Source organism: Rhinatrema bivittatum, chromosome 18, assembly GCF_901001135.1.
Source record: "Rhinatrema bivittatum chromosome 18, aRhiBiv1.1, whole genome shotgun sequence".
Classification (NCBI taxonomy): Eukaryota; Metazoa; Chordata; class Amphibia; order Gymnophiona; family Rhinatrematidae; genus Rhinatrema; species Rhinatrema bivittatum.
Genome location: NC_042632.1, coordinates 56,055,113 through 56,072,972, shown reverse-complemented (window position 1 = coordinate 56,072,972; position 17,860 = coordinate 56,055,113). Strand labels below are relative to the sequence as shown.

Below are 17,860 nucleotides of genomic sequence, written 5' to 3'. Positions count from 1 at the left end.
TTAGGAGTCACCACTCAGGAAAAGGATCTAGGCTGGACCAGTACCATGGAACTCCATGCCACTCGAAATAAGACTGCAGAGAAATTCGAAACTATTTAAAGCAAGTCTGAAAACCCTGGCTTTTTAAACAGGCTTTCTATAAAGAGAAGGAGGAAAACAAATGAAAGCTAAGTAAGCACCAAGTAATCAGTTTTGTTCTTTAAAATCTCCAATTGCATCCTAGAGTATTAACGTTAGATTTGAACCGTAGAGCAGTTTTTGCAACCAACATATAAGCTGTAATTAACACATAGTTCAATGATGGCACATGTATAATTTGTTATCTATACCAATTAACTTTTATTTCTTTTTGTAAACCGTTGTGATGGTGAACTAACTTAACGACGGTATAGAAGAGCTTTTAAATAAATAAATAAAATACTTTGAAATCTTCTGCGCAATGTGCAGCAGCAGCAGACAAGAAAGCCAATAGAATGCTAGGGATTATTAGGAAAGGAATGGAGAATAAAACAGAGAATATCATAATGCAACTGTATCAATCCATGGTGAGACCTCATCTTGAGTACATCTCAAGAAAGATATAGCAGAATTAGAAAAGGTACAGAGAAGGGCGACCAAAATAATAAAGGGGATAGAATGATTCCCCTATGAAGAAAGGCTGAAGAGGTTAGGACTCTTCAGCTTGGAGAAGGGATGGTTGAGGGGAGATAAAATAGAGGTCTATAAAATAATGAGTGGAATGGAACAGATAAACATGAATCAGTTGTTTAGTATGTTTACTCTTTCAAAAAATTACAAAGACTAGGGGACATACAATGGAGTTACTAGATGATACACTTAAAACTAATAAGAGGAAACTTTTTTTTAACTCAATGCATAATTAAAGCTCTGGAATTCATTGCCAGAAGATGTGGTGAAAGCTATTAGTGTAGCTGCATTTAAAAAAGGTTTGGACAAGCTCCTGGAGGAAAAGCCCATTAACCATTACTAAGGTAGAGTTGCAGAAATCCACTCCATATCCCTGGGATAAGCAGCTTGGAATCTCTCTACCCCTTGGGATCCCGCCAGGTACCTGTGATTTGGATTGGCCACTGTTGGAAACAGGATGCTGGGCTTTATGGATCTCTGATATGGCCCAGATGGAAAGTCATAATGTCTTATGTAATATTTATGTATTTATTTATTTAAAATCTTTTCTATACCGTCGTTAAGATAGGTACCATCACAACGGTTTACAATAAGGCACATAAATTAATGTTACTAATTATATCAAATTATATCCATTAAACAGGTGCCATAAAGGTTGGGTAACATGGTTTTATAGTAATTATAATTTGGTAAATGTGATAAATCATGTCCAAATCCATCTGTATCCATTTTGAATACAAGCATAGTTTAATAATTGAATCTTATCCTTTGGTGGAGAGAGAAAAAATAAAAATAAAAACACACATATTGATTAAGGAGATGTGTATGGGTGTTCTAGTGTCCGCTCCCTGTACTTTCCTGGATTCTATTCTCCATTCTCTTTGTGATAAGCCTGTTTAAAGAGCCATGTTTTTAAACTTTTTCTAAAGGCTTTGATGTCTCTTTGTAATCTGATCTCTAGAGGCATGGTGTTCCAAAGTATGGGTCCTGCTAAGGATAGCGCCCTTTCTCTCACTTGTTAGTCTTGCTGTTTTGACTGAAGGAATTGTTAGGAGTGCTTTGTTGGCTGATCTCAGGTTTCTGTGAGGGATGTGTACGCGAAGGGTTGTGTTCAGCCATTCTGCTTTTTTATGTATTAATTTATGTATGGTGCATAGTGTTTTGTACTGTATTCTTTGCTCAATGGGTAACCAGTGTAATTCAGCTAGGGTTTTGGTGATGTGGTCTCTTACTTTTACCAGTCAGAGTTCTTGCAGCAGTGTTTTGTAGTATTTGGAGTGGTCTTAGTGTGGTGTATGGTAAACCCAGAAGTAAAGTATTACAGTAGTCAGTGCTTGCAAAAATTAAAGCTTGTAACACTGATCGAAAGTTGGTAGTTGTTAGTAGTGGTTTTAGTCTTCTGAGAATCATTAGTTTGGCATATCCTTCCTTTATTTTTAAAGATATATGTTGTTTCATGCTTAGTTCTGTGTCAATTATTACTCCGAGGTTCCGTACTTTCTCTGCTAATTCTATTTTTTGGTTGTTTTTGAGTGTGATTGGGTTTTGAATGCTCTCTATGTTTTTAAGTTCTAAATGTAGGAATTCTGTTTTCTCTATGTTAATGACTAATTCCATTTGGTTTAGTAGCTGTTTGATGATATCTAGATACATGTTAGCTATGTTTAAAGTTTTTTCAATTGTGTCCTCGATGGGTAGTATTAATTGAATATCATCAGTGTATATGTAGTGTGATGCCCAGACCAGCCGGCAGGTGACATAGCATCAATAGGTATATGTTGTAGCGGATAAGGCTGATCCCTGAGGTACTCCTGTTTGAAGATTTATTTTATCTGATGTTACGTCTTTGATCTGTACTTGGAAGTATCTGTTATTTAGGTGTGATTTGAACCAGTTGATTGTTTTGTTGCTTAATCCTATTTCTTCTAATCTATTTAATAGTATGTCATGATTTACTGAATCAAAGGCCGTTGGCAGGTCTAGCATCACTAGAATGTAGTGTTTCCCACTGTCAAAACCTCTCACGATGTTGTCTGTTAACGAAAGCAGCAGTGTCTCTGTGCTGTAGTGTATACAAAAGCCATGTTGTGATGGATACAGGAAATTGTTGCTATCTAAGTGTTCTGCTAGTTGATTTTGTATAGTTTTTTCTATTAATTTTGCAATTAGGGGTAAGTTTGATACTGGTCTTTAATTGCTCAGGATAAGCGGGTCGCTGTTTTTTTTTCTTTAAAATTGGTTTTACAAATGCCCCTTTTAGTGTGTCTGGCATGGTTCCTTCCTCTAAGGATAGATTGATGATCTTTGCTAAAATCGGAGATCCTGTGTTGGCTACTTTTTTTATGTCTATGGTTGGTATTGTGTCATATGCATGTGGCGCGGGATTTAGCTTTTTTTTTTTTAGCATAGATTCGACTTCCAGTTCTGATATCTTATTAAATGTAATCCATTGTTTAATGTCTCGTTTTTGCATTTTATTTTCTTGTTTAGTTATATTGGGGATTTTTGTTTTTAGGTTCGTAATTTTGTCACTGAAGAAAATAACTATTTCATTACATCTATTTACTGGTAGGTTTTGGGGAGAGTGTAATTTGTCATTGGTGAGGATTTTTTTACTAAGGTAAATAAGGTTCTCGGGTTATTTGCACACTTCTCTATTTTAGTGCTGTAGTATTGTTTCTTTGCACTGAGAATTACTTGTTTACAGTGCGCTAGGTGCTTTATATATTTAGTTAGGTTTTCGGTTGTTTTAATTTTTCTTCAGATTTCTTTTGACTTCCTTTATCTTTTCATTATGCCAGGGGTTGGTTTGTTTGGGTTCCTTGATGCTAATACATTTTATTGGGTTTATCTCATCGGCTAGATTTTTGGTTGTTTGCATCCATGCGGTTGTAGCGGAGCAGCAGTTGGTGTAATCCATTTCTGTTAACTTTGTTTATGTTTATTGAATAAGGGTAGTAGCCGTCATTCCCGCAAGCCACCCCCATGCCACTTCTCTTCATTTAATTCACATCCTCAAGACTTTATGGATCCACAGCGTTTATCCCACACCATTTTCCCATCTGGGAATGGATAGGGAGTCAACACAGTGACTTGAGAAGCAGGGTTATAAGTGAGTAGCGACTTTGGCAAAAGTCACAGCTGTCACAAATAAGTAGCTGGAAGAAGGTGCCTAGGTTAGGCAGCATGAAACCAGTATGTTGAAACCAATGAAACCAGTGTGCTGCAAGGCATGAGATGATCTTGCTAGAATAAACTCTTCCATGCTGAGAATCATGCCAAGGCTGCCATCTAGTGGTCACAATCACTCTAGTACCTGAGTGCATGAAAACTTTGAAGCAAGTACTAATGCCTTTTATTCAAACCCCTCCAAACAGAGGTAAACTACATTCCTGCTGATACCAGATACAAAATTAAGCCTTCAGAGATTATAAATCCAGGCTTATCCTGCCTGGCATCAGTGGTGTACATTAAGGAAACAATCCTAAAATGCAACTCATTCCATCACTCCCTTACACCCCTACAATCCTAGATACCCTATTACTGCCTGACACCCCATATCTCTATAATCTGAGATACCCCACCACTGCCTATTACACACACCCCATACAGACTCAGATGTGCCATCAGTATATGATTACACACACTCTACAATCACAGCCACCCACATACCCCTACAGTACCAGATACCTCACCACTGTCTGACCTACAGGCCTACAATCCTAGACACTTCAACACTGCCTGATACACACACATACAATCTCAGGCACCCTATCACTGCCTCACATACACACCATCATTGCCAGACACCCATAGATCTACAATCTCAAGCATCTCAACACTGCCGAATACACCCACCCACATACTACATTCCCAGACACCGGTGACTACTGCCTGAAATGCGCACACACATACATGTATATCTATACACACACACAATTTCAGACACTCCATCACTGCCCAATACATATCCTCATACAATCTCAGAGCCCCACTGGTACCAACACACACACCCCTACCTTACAATCTCAGACACCCCAAGACTACCTGAATCACAGACCTTCACCTGCTCTTAGAGCTGATGATGAGATAAAATGTAGCAGACACAAAGGGCCTATAGTTTTTCAGTGCTTGCTGATTGACCTGAATCTTATCTTCTCATGAATGTACCTGGCTGTGTGTCAGTTCCTCGGCACAGGTTAAGTTAACCCCTCAGTACAGAGTCAGGAGTTTCAGACTAACAGATTTGCTCCGGCAGTAATGGCAAGAGCTGAGAGCTTGCAGGCAACATGAATTTCAGGGTATGAATGTAAAAACACTGTTTTCTTTCATTTTCCATTTGTTTCGTTTTTGAAAATATATTGCTTTGTTTCAGTTTTAGCTCGTGCTGTATTTTTATAACCAGCTTTGTTGGTGGCAAGTTCACTGTTTTTGAGAGTTTTTGTTTTTCTTGCAAATCTTCCATATGATGCTATTTTAAATGGTGATATTTTGTTTTATGTCAATTGGATTATATATGCTTGAATTTGCTCATCAACTTGGGCAATTTAAGAAATTTTTAATAAACAAACACATGGACTTACAGCATGAATCACATAAGTGACAATTTGTTTTGTTTTTGTGTGTTGTTTCGGACATAAAATAATATACCAAATACTGCTGATGTTTTCTTATTTTAAAATGATGGCACCTCTGTAGTAAATCAGATTTCTGATATTTTCTTCAAGATTCTTCTAGCTCTTCCTGGGGCATTACCTATCTTCCAGACACACCTGAACATTTTTGTGATCCTGGATCTATCCAGCCTCACCTGCTCACAAATGGTCTTATTGATCCTTCTTAAATAATTGAACCATAGGCAGTTGAAGGGGGGTGCAGTGATGAGAGGGAAAGGGAGGGTGGATGCACTCACAGCGTCTCGCACCAAGGTTGCTGAGCAGAGGGAGGGGAGGAGGACTGGCAGAGGAGCTGTCGGAGGCTTGCACCGTCTGACTTTTTCTGGCTGCCTCTCCCAGCATGGGAAGCCAAGAATCCCTAGAAGGAAGACGGCAGCTGCTGGTCCTGTCCGCTCTGGACAACAGTCAGAGGGTCCCGGCACCGAATGGCATTCAGCACAGTGCGTTCTGCCTGAGAAGTCACAGACCCAGGAAGAGAGGGGAAAGAGAGGACAGATACAGCGAGGGAGGAAGAACAGGGAGAGGTGAGTGGACAATCTCTGGTCGCTGTGCGTTCCAGCATCGGTTCATTCTGCCCTGTGTGCACACCTTGTACCCTAAACTGTGCACTGTCTGTGGATATTTACAGTATGTTAATGTATTTTTTTTATAAGCAGTGCCCTATGTACTGAGTGTGCACTGAGCTGTGGGTATATGTCTGCTCTGCTGAGTGCTGTGCATATGCACTTTTCTCTTTGCTTCTGTACATTATGCAGCATCTGTGTATGATAAGGTATTGTCCTTGTCCCTTACTGTTTTGACCTCGCAGTTTCCTCCTGCTTCTCTGTACTTCAGGCTCGTTTGGAACCAGAGCTGGAATTTGCTATCATGCGTCTTCATTCACAGCTACCCATGGATTGCCCCCCATTTTATATTCCCTCCCCCCAAATATTTCGTCTGATGATTGCAATGATGGTCCTGTGCAGGCGCCAGGCATCCTTCTGGAACCCTGTAATCATGGGCCCTGAATCTGGCCACTAGGTGTCACTCTTAGGCAATGACCACCACTCCCTCCCCCTCCAGGCATCCCCAAACTCAGCCGATGCGGGGAGTGGAAGACCCAATCGTGGATCCTGGGTGTGGCAGGGCAGAGGACTTCCACTGAGCTTCTGCCCGTATCTCTTATAATGCCCCATGTCCATGGGGGAGGGCGGGTCACAGAGCTCCGCACTGCCCAGGGAGAGGGGCAGCTTTCATTGGCCCATGGTTTGTGGAAGAGGAGCAGATGTTGAGTAACTCCAACTCTGTCTGATCTGCAGCTGTCCGTGGCAGAAAGAACAGAGGCTGACAGGGGGTGGGGGAAGGAGCCCGCCCCTTGCACAGACCTATTCTTGGAGCACAAATATTCACTTTGTGAACCGATTGATTTAGATTTGATTTAGAAGCCTCTGAATGCTGAGACAGCACCAGGTTCATTTCCTGAGAGTCTCTTTTAAATCCATCAACCCAGAGCAAGGGTAGAGAGCCAGGCAGAGTTGAAAAGAATGGGCCTGAGGTTTGAATGCGGAGAGATTATTTTTGAAAAAACGAGAAAAGTCAGCATTTGGATGACAGCAGCAGCTGAAAGTCCAACAGTCACAGCACCATTCACACTTTTATCCAGTAAGGAACAAAAAGACAAAATATCAGTGCTGACAGGAAAAGCCAACCCTGAAGAGGGGACTTGTTCAGGAACATGGAGACTTACAGGGAGCTTGGGCTCTAGCTCCTTATTGTAGCACTGCTGCAGCTTTCTGTAAGCCCGGGTTTATTCACCCACACAAGCTGCTCAGGGCAGGAAGGGCTCCTCAGGGTTTGAGACTCAAATGGCTTCGGTCCTCTGACTGTAATGTAAGGTGACCGGATGGCTGCATGTCAGAAGGGACACGGGGAACCCTGCTTGGTTATACCTCCCACTGCATCCATGGATTTGTAATCCTGCGGTCCCGAGAGAAAGTGGTAAGAGAGTAACAGAAAAAAGGCAATCTTACCATTCGGTCCGTCCACATTGTAAGGGCATATCCCAGCTGCCAGCCGTAGACTCTCTTCCTCCTTCCTACTCTGCTCCCTTGGGGTGGATACAAAGTCATCCGCTTAGTTCACACCCAGCTCCCCTCCCTTCATGCCTAACCACAAGGCTTTGAAATAACCTAAAGCGCTCCCAGTATAGCGGGCTGCAGGCTGAGCCTCCCACGTCCCTTTCGCAGCTAGCCAGAGAGCCACATGAGCTCTTGCATGTCTCCTATTACTTGCCATTCATTCTGGCAGCCCCACATTAAACTGGCGTCACCAAATCATGCAACTAAGGATCTTCTGTCTTCATCCCATGCCCTCTTGAAATCTGTGACTCTTTTGGCTTCCTCCAATCCTTCCCATGAAATACATTTCCTGAAGTTGTTCCTGAATCTCCCTGCTCGGAGTGTCAAACCATCACACTTCATTCTAGATCTTTTCCAGTGAAAAAAAAGTTTGGTTATTGTGCCCAGTTAACATCTATCAGGTATTCGAAGGTCACTATGGTGTCTTCTCTGTCTCTCCTCTTGGATATACACAAACCCCCACTCTGGGCAACGAGGCTCACAGTGGAGAGGGGAGGACTGTAGGAAAATAATCTATTAATGATGCAGCACTAGGCACGCTTCCAATACCTGGTAATCAGTTTACACGCCAAACAATCTTTCACCGCCTAATAGGAGTATGAGTTGTGTGCACAGACCTGGATTCTCTCTAATATGTGCTCAGAATCTCCTCCCCTCATGCAGATGTTAGTAAATAAACTCAATGAATATCACTCAACACAACTTTACTGAAGGAATGTGATGCACTTATAAATAGCAACATTATATTTCACATCTACACAGACAAACCAACAGGATTAAATCAGTCCAGGCCTGATTTACTAAGCATTTTCCCCTTAATTTCAGAAGGGGAAAGGCGGGCCCTCTGTAAACTCATTAGTCTTTGTGGTAAAGTCACTAAAAATGGATTAAAGTCTCAAAACATTGTGGAACTGCAGTTCAGGAAAACCGAATTGAGAGCTCTCTAGCTGGTTTCACTTTTTGTTTCAACAACACCCGGTTCTGAGTTAAGTTATATGATGTACAACCCCCGGTTCTGAGTTAAGTTATATGATGTACAACCCCCGGTTCTGAGTTAAGTTATATGATGTACAGCCCCCGGTTCTAAGTTAAGTTATATGATGTACAGCCCCCGGTTCTGAGTTAAGTTATATGATGTACAGCCCCCGGTTCTAAGTTAAGTTATATGATGTACAGCCCCCGGTTCTAAGTTAAGTTATATGATGTACAGCCCCCGGTTCTGAGTTAAGTTATATGATGTACAGCCCCCGGTTCTAAGTTAAGTTATATGATGTACAACCCCCGGTTCTGAGTTAAGTTATATGATGTACAGCCCCCGGTTCTAAGTTAAGTTATATGATGTACAACCCCCGGTTCTAAGTTAAGTTATATGATGTACAGCCCCCGGTTCTGAGTTAAGTTATATGATGTACAGCCCCCGGTTCTGAGTTAAGTTATATGATGTACAACCCCCGGTTCTGAGTTAAGTTATATGATGTACAGCCCCCGGTTCTGAGTTAAGTTATATGATGTACAACCCCCGGTTCTGAGTTAATTTATATGATGTACAACCCCCGGTTCTGAGTTAAGTTATATGATGTACAGCCCCCGGTTCTGAGTCAAGTTATATGATGTACAACCCCCGGTTCTAAGTTAAGTTATATGATGTACAGCCCCCGGTTCTGAGTTAAGTTATATGATGTACAGCCCCCGGTTCTAAGTTAAGTTATATGATGTACAGTCCCCGGTTCTGAGTTAAGTTATATGATGTACAACCCCCGGTTCTAAGTTAAGTTATATGATGTACAGCCCCCGGTTCTGAGTTAAGTTATATGATGTACAGCCCCCGGTTCTAAGTTAAGTTATATGATGTACAGTCCCCGGTTCTGAGTTAAGTTATATGATGTACAGCCCCCGGTTCTAAGTTAAGTTATATGATGTACAACCCCCGGTTCTGAGTTAAGTTATATGATGTACAGCCCCCGGTTCTGAGTTAAGTTATATGATGTACAACCCCCGGTTCTAAGTTAAGTTATATGATGTACAGCCCCCGGTTCTGAGTTAAGTTATATGATGTACAGCCCCCGGTTCTAAGTTAAGTTATATGATGTACAGTCCCCGGTTCTGAGTTAAGTTATATGATGTACAGCCCCCGGTTCTAAGTTAAGTTATATGATGTACAACCCCCGGTTCTAAGTTAAGTTATATGATGTACAGCCCCCGGTTCTGAGTTAAGTTATATGATGTACAACCCCCGGTTCTGAGTTAAGTTATATGATGTACAGCCCCCGGTTCTGAGTTAAGTTATATGATGTACAACCCCCGGTTCTAAGTTAAGTTATATGATGTACAGCCCCCGGTTCTGAGTTAAGTTATATGATGTACAACCCCCGGTTCTGAGTTAAGTTATATGATGTACAGCCCCCGGTTCTAAGTTAAGTTATATGATGTACAAGTTGGTATCTTTATTCCTTAGCACAACTAACCCCCAGGGTTTGGTGGGGAATCCACAACTCACGGTTTCTCAGCTTTAGGAGACTTGCACTCTGGAAACTCTTGTTCAAAAGATTATCCAGGGGCAGGCAGGGACCTCACCCTTCACCCCTCTGCACACTGGCATCCGTCTTGCAGACACAGGAAGTCCCAAGTGGTGAGATTTCAGCAGTTTATTTCAGGCTCCTAGGCTTACAGGATCAACAGCTGGATGTACCTGCTCCTCTCCACCCCCCTCATTAATTCACTCCTGATTGGAGGATAATCCTTACCAGGTGATCGTGTCTGTTCCTGGGATTGGATGAGGAGCCACACAGGCTGCGCTGATTGGATCCCAACCAGGAAATAGTGCAACTGAGGATTCATCTTAGGTGTGCTGAATTAAGTCATGGTCCACCTTTTCCAGCCTTTGGAAGGCTAAAAAGAGCCACGGCACAATGTACCACACAAAAAGCTGCAGACTTAGGTCCTGTAGCCTTATGTCAGGGGGCTCCTGGTGCAGATCCTGCCTCATTTTGGTGGCCAGTCCCTGTTCTGAGCACAATGCAGCACACGAGGTCTCACTAGCAATCTCTGCAGTAGTGTTGGCATGTTCTGCTTCTCCCTGGGATTCCTTCCGTTCTGGCCCCTGCCTTAGCACGCTGTTTGGCTATCTTGAAATCTTTGAATATAATCACATTGACGTTGTTTCCTGCTGTGTGGACCTAAATATCTCCTCCCTCCCCCCTTCATGTACCAGAAGCCCAGAGAAACAAGGGGGTAAAACGGGGACTGGTTCAGCCTCTCCTTTCTGGTAGGGACTTGTCTGATCACCTGACTTCTGTTTCTCTTCTGCATTGATCATTAGGAGCTATAACTATTCCACTGTAGGACAGCCATGTGCCGAAACCTAATACTACACCTGGAATTCATTAGAAAACTGATCTTTTGGTTGATGTTTAACCAGGGTGAATATGATCAAGGGCACGGAGAGGAGAGGATGGGGAAGGAAAGGGGTTTTATCAGCCCATAGCAAAGGAGGATAGCCCAGGGTGGCTTGCAGCACGCAGAGGAGCAGTTGTGAGCAGTGTTTCTCTCTCTGTGGGGTGATTGCTATCACCGTGCATCTGATAGAGAGAGAATCTCACCGAGTAAATCATTAAGCTGGGCCTGGCTGGGATACTCAGGGCAGGCTGACACATTCCTTTGCAGGTGTGCGAGGGACTGCCTTATACACTCTCACAGCGCACAGTGTCCCACAGACACCCGCAGCGCTCCCAACACACCCAGAGCAAAATCCACAGCACAAGCTTCTTCTTCAGGGCCGAGCCTCCAAGGGCAGCCGGGACGTTCTCAAGCAAAGGGGGTAAGGAGAAGGCTCTTCCACGTCCAGTCACCTGTGGACTGCTTGGGTGGGACTTGGTGCCTGCTTCACTTCTTACTCGGGGTGGGGAACACAAAAACCTGCGCAGAACCAAACTGCTGAAAGTTCGAGGTTCATCACAGACTTCTGGTAATAACATGGGAAGTATTGTTTTAGGACGCTGGAAGCTAAGGCCTCTTGCAGTGGCTGTTTGCAGTGAATCGGGGGCAGATCAGCCGGAGAATGGCTCGGCAGAGGGTTCCTACCTGCCTTACCTGTGCATCAGGTGCACTGCTTGGTATGGAGGGGCCTCATAGTCCCTAGCCCACCACATCTCCCCCTCCCTTTCTCACATATAAAACCCTTTCAGGGTCCTGCGTGGCTTTAAGCACAGGAGGGGAGCTGGGTGGGACTCACTTTACCGGCGGCTCGGTTATGCTGCGTTTCTGGAGGCAGGAAATATCTCGCACAGTGAATGTCTCTCATTCCTGAAATCTCATCCTGACAGATTTCATTTGTTGAATTTATTAATTACCCTTCCAATAAATACTGCTCATGGTGGCTGAATGAGCAGCAAAGCCTTGCTGAGGTCTCTGAATCTCTGTGGGGAGAGGGGTTGAGGGTGCCCTGGCAGTTCCCATGCCTGCACTGCTCCTTCACGGCGGCAGCGACTCTCTCGCTGCCCTGAAATTCCCCCAGCCCCTTATTTATGGAGGGGTTGCACCTCTCTTGTTCCTCCCATAGGAATTCAGATTTGAGTTTCCAGTTTGATGTTTTGCACCAAAGAACTTGAAATGGGACGTGGAATGAGGCAGGTAGGGACCCCCGGGTCAGACCCCCACCAGTTATACCTGGAGTCTGAATGTGCTGATATCCCAAGTATCTGAACATGGCAGTCTTACTGGATTTCCTTTATTATTGGCTCTTTTCCCTGAAGTCCTCCTGTCAATAAGACCTCGTTAGAGGAGAGAGGAGGCAGAATCTTAATACAATCTCTAAATACCAGGCTCGGCTGCTATGTCAGAGCATTGCAATCATTCCTCTTCAATCTTAGTTCCACTTTTCAAGAAAGATTCCAGTGTTCATTTAGTCTGAGCATTTTTTAGCACTGTTTGCATGGTATTTTGGTCTCTGGCACACATAAAATCTATCCTCTTCCTAGGCCAAGGGAAGGAGAGGGAGGCAGCAGCTGAGGAGCAGGGCATTAACTTGCTGGGCTGAGCCTCTCAGCGACTCTTTCCCAGCCCTTCATTCAGCCAAGTTAAAGTGAGTTGTTTCGGTTTCACTTTTGGTTGGGGAATTACTCTGATTTATTTTGTTTTAGTTTTCCTTGCTTACTACTATGGAACTAGCCCTGGTTACTCTTACTAACCATGCAGCCCAAGGGGCACATCCTAAGGAAGGTCCAACGATTTGTTTTCCTTCTGGCGCAGGGCGGTTTTGGGATGCACAGACTGGAACAGTCTGATCGTTGGGTGACACTCGGAGTGAGGGCGGTGGAAAGACCAGGCTGGTTCGGTGTCTACCACCACCGAAATGGGCAGAAGGAAGCTGGCCCTTTTCCTAGAGATGAGGCAGGGAATGCGAGCAATGTGATGAAAGGAACGGGGAAATATAGTGTAGGATGAAAGCGGGCAGGGTGCCAAGCCAAGCTGTAGGGTGCGTCACAGGGGTCATTGTTGTGTCCACCCTCCCCCAGCCCACAGATGCCCAGAGTCATCAAGAGAGGGCATTGTGTGGCCAAGTCTCCAGCACTGGGAGCAGAGCAAGAGCAGCACAGCAAGGCTGTGCTGGACGGGCCTGGGCTGCTGGTCAAGGGGGTCCCCCTCCAGCCTCAGGCCAAGCCACTGGGGGAGACATGGGCTGCTGCTTCGGGGTCCCTTGGCCGAGGAAGCTCTTGGAGTGCTCAGGTGAGTTTTCAGTGGAAATATTTCTTCTTTCATTATGAACCCTAGGACTCTTGTGCTCAGGAAGCTCCAGTGTTTGGTTCCTGTGAAGCCAGAATCTGCATTTATCACAGATGGACTCACTTCTGTTTCCCCAGCTCTTCCTTTTTGATCTTGTCTTAGCTAAGAGCTCACGATGATTGATGAGCTGCTTCTAAAACATGGCCGGAAAGAAGAGTTGGCAGGGCACATGAGCAGACTTTACCTACTGAACAGGGAAAAGCTGATTAAAAAAGACTTCCCAAGGACTTCCTTTCACAGAAATCCTGTCTATAGTTCCAGTAAGGATCTGAGTCAGTAACTGAACTTTGATTAACAGTGCTTTATGTGAATCAATGATCCAAAATAAAGGTACATGGAGGGGCCTAGAAGTCAGGTGGAATCTGAGACAATTTGTTCTCACCTAGAATGAGGTCATTTGCAAAACCCCACAGCACCAGACTGGACTGTGCTATGGACTTATTGTTATATTTGGTTCTGATTGGCTTCTTGGGCTAGTTTCATTTGGTTTGGTTTGATCTTATTTTCAGGATCCAGGTGTCTAGTTGTCTGTACATAGTAAGGCTTAGGGAAGTGCAACCTGCATGCAATGATACCGTGAACATTTTGTCTCTATACACATAACATTCTATTACATACATATCACATGTAAATATCTGAATATCAAATTACTTGGTACTTCCAATAAGCAGTCCAAGTATTATTATCATTTGTAGAGTCCAATCACCTCTGGCATCAGTACAAGTTCGGATAGATCTCCTTGTGGAACCAGCATTGTCGTAGAGAACAACCAATGAAGGTGTTGTGGAGCCACCAGGCAATCAGCTGACTGCAGATCTCTGAAGCTCAGAGTTGTTTCTGAACTCTGGGAAAAGGACTCCTTCACCCCTGCCTAACTCTGAGTCCTCTCCCACGAAGACTGCTATCTGCAAGGACCCTAGCAGGCAGCATGGGATGCACACCTGGAGGTGGAGCTGTGGATGGTGAGACAGTAGGAATGACTCTCTCCCCCGGCTCATCTCAGGCTGCAGATGGAGTTGTGAGAGAGGTGCAGCAGGTAATGGAAGCCATGGTGGTTTGGGTTTCTGAAGGGTTGTCGACAGGGACGGGCTCACCTCATCTCTCTGGATGGATTAAAACAGCAACCCAAATCCCTATCTCCATTTTGACGCCTCTAAGCATGCCAGAGGCAAGGAACATTCACTACAAGAAATTTGGAGGGTAATTACCATAAGGAAGGAATTCTCCCTCGACACGTGACTTAGGCATGTGGTTTTACTGCCGAAGGAGCATTCAAGTTTGATGATCTGAATACTCAGCCGGGAGAGCAATGGCAAATTTCTTTCTATGGAGAACCAAGTTTCTAACCTACAAGCAGCTAATCTTTCCATTATGAAGGACAAGTGGATCCTCCAAAGCAAGCTACAATTATTGGAAAACACTGTAAAGAAAAGAAATTCGTATTTTGTTAACCTCCCTAAGTCAAAGCTTGGCTCTCCCAAGGACACGTTTAAGAAACATATTTATTTAGTAACATGTTGGAGGTACTTATGGTGCCATCTGAATCGTTACTTCTCACACATGGGGTTTATTATTTGTCAGGCTCTAGATGGGACATGAACCCAAGTGAGGGGGACTTTGACGTTATAATATCTGTGTAAGCTTTGTCATCTCATTAGAAGCTTTCCCAGCTTTTCACGCTCGAGTCACCTTAGGGGAAGAGGTTTCTTCCACGGTGCTCACAATGTGAATGAGATGATGTCAAATTAGGGAACGAGGATCATGGAGTTAGGGCTTTCGCTATTTTTTAAATTCTGAATGTAGGATTGGAGACGTTTATTTCATTTGCCATCCTCCTTGAAACAGCAAACTGCAAAAGTTGGAATACAAATGCTGCATTAAATGAAAGTCAAATGCGGCCAAATATTTTCTTGCAAATGTTTAATAAAGTATTTCTTTTCCTCTACCCAGTTGAAGCTGAGGATTTTCTGCTGGTGACTGCTCCGCATAGACTAGGGATGAGCTGTAGTCACCATGACATCTGTTGCTTTATTTTCTGTCATTTCCCATCCAAAACGACCCAAAAAAACCAAACCAAGATTTAATTTTTTTCGGAGTTTTAGCACAGAAAGAAAAGAAAAAAGTAAGCCAAGCCCCCCTTCTAAAGGACATGAAAGTTTTTTTCCATGCACACCCCTAATATTAGGTGCACCTTATGGGTCGAGGCAACAGAAGGCGAGCACTGTGGAGTTTGTTGAGCAATCAGTTCAACCTGACATTTGCCATCGGGAAACAGGAGATGGTTGGATCCTCTTAGGTCTGGTTCTCCCTCCCCCTCTCCTATTGTAACGGGTTGTATGATTATATTTGAAATTCTGGATAAACCTGAATCAGAAATGCATGAGGAATTTCCTGTAGATAAAAAGGATATCGACTGGTCCTTTTTTTAAATAACAAACACAAATGTCCTCTCTCGTAGTAATGCTTGTTCAGTATTTCTTTATAAGACTTCATTGATTCTTGACCTCCGTCTGTCTGTCTGTTAGTCAGTCTGCCTATTCACATACATTATGTATGTTTGAACAAAGTAAGATTCATATAATGTAGATAAACATCACATTTCATGAGATTTGCAGTATTTTTCTTTTTATGACTCTGCTGCCTCGAGACCCAAACCTAACCTCTCAATAGTCTCATCTCCAGGTCAAGAGTCTGCTACCTCCTCATCCACACCCACACCTCCTGCACACCTGGCCAGCTGGTCACATCTCCAGAGCTACACCACCGAGGACAAAGAAAAATGCTTTCAGCAGGAGGAGGTCATGGCATCAGGTAGGTCATCTGGAGATGCTGGATCCATCCAGCTGTGTACTACAGATGTGCACTTTCATCTTCGGGATATGACTCAGGGACAGAAGGACTGGTCTAATTCCATGTTACATTTTTCCTAGTAAATCTGTCTCCTTATCTCTTCAGCACACAGGCCATGATTGAAAGCCTGTGAAAGGGGGATGTGGAGTGTAGCGGGGAAGGAGGTAGTGGTCTCACTCTCCATCAGGAAGGAAGGAGCTCTCCACAAAATTTACAGTTTGGTGGCATTTTAGAGTGCTGCCTTGGTAGAGTGCACACCTTTGTGCAGTGATCCAGCATGCACAGCTTCCACACCTCCTCTTCTGAAAGAGCAGGATGCAGGTCCACAGAGTTATTTCCAGTGTCATTTCACTGGTGGCCACTATGAGGACACACATAAGGACTAAGGAGTCACCTGGCCAGATTGCCTTGGGTGAAAACCATCCTCTTTCCAGTGAGCAGAAGCAGATGTGGGCTTAGAGGAAGAAAGAGCGTGGCAGAGTGGATTTTTCAAATTCCTGCCTCTTACAGAAACAGCAAATGCAAAGCGTGCAGGTTCTTTGTACCCAAGGGCACTGCAGGAGGTGTTCATAGGCAGAGTACATTGGGAGCTTTCCTTGAAAAATTAACCACAAATACATGGGTAAAAAAGTAACCCAACTTGGGATACTGAAAATGGCCCCCAGGCGGCCATGAAAGAGTAGCTCTTGCTTCTCCCTCTCCTTCTGGGCTAAGCTTAGCTGTTCTGCAACACTTTCTGCCTTAATCACCCTAAACAGAAACATGAGCAAATGACGAGACCTCAGGCCTCTGCTGCACAGCGGACATCACGGACCCTGAGTTACTCTTTCAAGAACGACCTTCTGAGAGCTTTGCTTTGCCAGTAATATTTTAAGGTTCCTTAGGTCACCTTGCAGATCCAGGATCTTCCACTGAGTCCATTCAGTCAACAGAGGACCATCTGGGCACTGAGTCCGTGTCACTGGCGGTAGGGGAAGGATACCCCACAGGTACGGTTTTCTCTGTTCTCTAGATCCCTTTCCTACTTCTTTGGCTATCACTTTTTTTTTAAATAAATTGTAATGTCAGCATTTAACCCTACTTCTTTCTTTAAAAATGTGGCTTTCTTCTGCAGAAATTTTGCTCTCCTTTTCCATCCTGAGCCGTTCTTCTCAGCGTCCCAATGCTGACCTGCAGGAGGTTGCGAGGAAGAGACTGCGGGCCTGGGAGAGCGACCAGAAGGAGGTCTTGACCTTGTTCAAGGTATGAGCCTGAGTGGGACCTCAGGAAAGACGACATCCTACGCAAGGCAGGGCCATGGCATCAATCAAGCAACTGTGTTGTGTTAAATCAGTGTATTAAAGAAGCTAGGAATAGTTAATATTCCTCACAAAACCTACAGTGCCGCACCAAGCTCTCGTGAATCCTTCACTACCCGCTGCTTACCTTGAGACTGTCATCCACATTGAAATGCGGCCATTTCTTATTCCACAGGCTCCTTAGCGAGTTCAGTAGTAATGCTCTGGTTTCACCAGGGGCTATTGAGGACTAGACACTTGAGCACTGATTTGTCAGGATCACTTGCCTATTTAATCATATGGAAATCTCTCTTGTTAGCATTACTAGTATAATTCTGCCTTCTTATCTGCCCTGGCCTTCTGGTTGTAGGAGCTGTCGGCCAGGCTGCTGTCCTTGCAGGCTGAGAAGGATCGCTTTGTCATAACCTTCAAGACCGTAGAAGAAATCTGGAAATTCTCAACATATTTAACTCTAGGTACAGTGTAATAACTAGATCCGTGCTGCTCTGCT

At 44.0% G+C, this 17,860-nt stretch overlaps 2 protein-coding genes across 18 annotated transcripts in view; one reads left to right on the top strand and one right to left on the bottom strand.

Moving 5' to 3' along the window:
• ABLIM3 (actin binding LIM protein family member 3) overlaps positions 1-17,860 on the bottom strand; it is a 286,248-nt gene that overhangs the window by 128,294 nt on the left and 140,094 nt on the right. The window lies entirely within an intron of this gene.
• The window catches only part of SH3TC2 (SH3 domain and tetratricopeptide repeats 2), a 35,591-nt gene continuing 23,408 nt past the window's right edge, over positions 5,678-17,860 (top strand). Inside the window, exons 1-5 of one of the 8 annotated variants that reach the window (XM_029583470.1) lie at positions 5,678-5,848; positions 15,905-16,033; positions 16,948-17,061; positions 17,187-17,314; positions 17,720-17,825. In XM_029583470.1, coding sequence (XP_029439330.1) covers positions 16,024-16,033; positions 16,948-17,061; positions 17,187-17,314; positions 17,720-17,825 — 358 coding nt within the window. In that variant the 5' untranslated portion in view covers positions 5,678-5,848; positions 15,905-16,023. Of the gene's footprint in view, positions 5,849-11,113; positions 11,259-12,422; positions 12,522-15,892; positions 16,034-16,830; positions 17,315-17,719; positions 17,826-17,860 lie in introns of those variants that run through there. The other 7 variants (XM_029583472.1, XM_029583475.1, XM_029583474.1 and 4 more) reach the window with 7 other exon arrangements.